General features: G+C 56.2%; 1 protein-coding gene across 1 annotated transcript; it reads right to left on the reverse strand.

The window, feature by feature from the left end:
* Positions 1-697: 697 nt before the first annotated feature.
* LOC109939569 (probable F-box protein At2g36090) lies at positions 698-2179 on the reverse strand. Its single transcript, XM_020537751.3, has one exon. It carries the CDS (start codon positions 1924-1926, stop codon positions 979-981), a length of 948 nt encoding a protein of 315 aa, XP_020393340.1. The 5' UTR covers positions 1927-2179; the 3' UTR covers positions 698-978.
* Between the last annotated feature and the right edge of the window lie 804 nt (positions 2180-2983).

A 2983-nucleotide genomic window follows, 5' to 3' on the forward strand; every position in this document is an offset into this window, starting at 1 on the left:
TTTAATAAATTTATCTCATCTCGTAGACTATATAATTAGTTTTATATATAATTAGACTATATTTAAGATCCATAATTTTTATTTAAACATTAGATGTGATAAGGACTAAACTTTAGGTGTTGTTTAGTTTATATGTTTGTAATGTAATAGGTAACAAATAACGTTAAATCATGTTTATTTAAGTCCAACCGTAATCGGATACCACACTAGAAATTGATATCAACCTATTCAAACTTGTTACCGCTGGTAATCGAATGCAAACCATTACTGTTACCATTTATGTTACATTTTGGGAACCAAACGGTACCTTAGTTCAGTGGAACACACCTCTAATGATGTACATTGTACTGTCAAGATGGATGTTTCGTTTTGAAGAGGTCTATCTCGAACGCGGGAAGTGTAGTAATACTCATACGTTGACTCATGAGGAAATCGAAATAGCACTTTGACGGTGATGCAGGATTGACTGTACGTGCGATCTTTTTCTTTTTCCTGCCACGACTGATCAACAGACGTTGGAAAAAGACCTGTATGTGTGCCATCGACAAGTCTGTTGAAGCTTGTATCCGTACGTGTGCCCTCGACAAGTCTGAGCTTTCGGTAATCACGTTTATTTCAAACGTCAACGGTATTTACAGGTTCGAGACCTATGGATTTCACAGAAATTTCGTAAGAATCAATTTAGTCCCCACATGACTGAAGAGAAAATGTATGAATCAAATTTCAAAAAGAAGAGATAGGTTGAGTTTACATTGGAAAAATTCTTGTACATACTGTATCATATTTTTTGTGCCTAAATAGGAGTATAACCTGATTGAAAGAAAGATATATAGTACTCTTGTACTTCCTCGGTACGGTTGGGTGAACCGAACTAAAGAGAACTCTCCCAGAAGTACTCTTGTATTTACATGATCGATGGTAAGAACTCCTAAAACAACGTCGTTGAGGATGCGATGCACCGGCGGCAGACCAGTAGGTCTACCGGAGCACGACGGCGGCGATGAAGCTGAGAACGGCAACGGCGCTGACGGCGGAGCAGCAGAGATCGACGAGCACCTCCTTCCTGGCCTTGGACTCCTTCCTCCCCCTCTTGCTCCTGACGAAGTCTCGGTACCTCCGCCTGGCCGTCTCCTCCTGCTCCTCCTCCCCTCCCTTCCTCGGCCCCACCATGGCGGCCGCGATCAGCCGCATGGCGCCTTCGCCGCTGACCGCCGCGCCGTCGGCGTCCTCGACGGTAAGGCTGATCTCCCGGACGTGCGCCGTCTCCAGGGCGCAGGTGACGGTGGCCTCGAACTTGCACCCGGCGAGCACGAGCGCGTAGCGCAGCAGCGTGTCGCCCGTGTACCAGTGCCTGTCGACGGCGACGGGGCGGCGGCTGGACACGTTGACCGCGCGGCCGCTGCCGGGGTCGACCGCGACCCAGCTGAGCTCCAGCTCCGCCGGGGCGGCGGCGGCGGCGGCGCGGCCGACGGGCACGGCGGGGCCCTTGCACTCCACGGCGTCGACGCGGAAGGGCGAGGCGAGGAACCACGAGGACGACGTGCACGTCTCCACGACGCGGGACAGCAGCGGCTCGCCGCGGTGGTAGACGTCCACGGCGGAGACGATGCCGCTCGGGACGGGGAGCTGTGGCTCAGCCTCGGCACGGGCCATGGGGGGAGCTGCCGATGTGGCGCTGTCGTCGTCGGCCGGGAACGGGAAGGCGTCGGCGAAGAGGCGCTGCGGCGAGGCGAGGAGGAGGTCCGGGCGCGCGGCGGCCAGCGACGGCCACCGCGCGAGGCAGAGCGCGCGCCACGTCTCCGGGTCGGCGGCGAGCGCCCGGAGGCCCGCGGTCGCGCAGCTGGCGGCGGCCAGGGACGGGCCGTCGAGGCGGCGCAGCGCGCAGGCCAGCACGTCGGCGGGGAGGTCCTCCAAGGTCCTCGCCATGTTCCGGACGGGCTCTGGCGCCTGTGCGCTGCGGTTCAACGGTGCAAGCTCGACGGCGGGTCGACGAGTGGCTCCAAGTCACACAGGTGGCGCCACACTCCAATCCAAGGTTCTCCAGAGCAGGCCAGTGACAAGCGGGCGGGCAGCGGGAACGGGATGGCGATATGGCAGCGGCAGCGAAGTGCTTCGTCCTTTAATAGAGGATGGGGCCGGGTGCGCGTCGTGCCGTGCCATGCCGTTGCTATCGGGGTGAATGGCCCCCTTCGCGAAGGCGACGACGACGTGAACGTGACAGCCAGCACTCACGGGCCGGGTCAGTGCAGCCAGCGTGAGACGCCGCATACAAAAGTTTACTCTCATCCGTCACCGCGCGGCCAAATGGAGCCAGCCAACCTGCCTGCCAGTGCCTTGCGTCGAGGGCGCTTGGCCTCGCGCGGTGCCGGCCGTGCGGGGAACGCTGCGCGCCTGCCGCCTCGGTCGGGGACGCCGGACGTGTGGGCAACACAGCCGTCTCACCAGCCACCAGCTCCACGTTTTCTGCCTGTGCGCACAAGACGGCCGTGCTTCTTTTCTTGCTCCGCGAACGAAACAGTCGGCGGCAGCGGCACACGCATGTCCTTTTATATTTGTTGCCACATTCCAGAACATTTTGTTTTTTTTTTGCCTGCCAAAGATCATGCCATGCATATACAGCATACACGCATCGCGTGCGCAGTTGTGTCCCCGCTGTAATCCCAGAATAGAAGCAGGCACAGCCGTATAATACTGGTCTTGACTATTTGTCGCCAGAACAACGACAAATACAAAAGAACGGATGGAGTAGTATACAGTGCAGCTAGCTCCTGCAGGGTCATGTCTGTTAAGAAATTACAATTCCTCGTGTCAGCGCCATCGACAGCAGAGCATGCAGAACCGATCCATTAATCCAAGTCTGGGATTAGTTAAAGGCAGGCCCCGGGGATCAGATTGGTGGTACGGCCTCGCGCGCAATAAAAAAAATTTGTACGCATTAGGATACCGTCGCTCTTCTCCGGGTTTGGTTTTTGCTGATGCATGC

Source organism: Zea mays, chromosome 5 (genome assembly GCF_902167145.1).
Source record: "Zea mays cultivar B73 chromosome 5, Zm-B73-REFERENCE-NAM-5.0, whole genome shotgun sequence".
Lineage (NCBI taxonomy): Eukaryota > Viridiplantae > Streptophyta > Magnoliopsida > Poales > Poaceae > Zea > Zea mays.

Excerpts from the sequence above, each read along its gene's own strand:
- LOC109939569 (XM_020537751.3), bottom strand. The coding sequence starts at position 1,926 with ATGGCGAGGACCTTGGAGGACCTCCCCGCCGACGTGCTGGCCTGCGCG.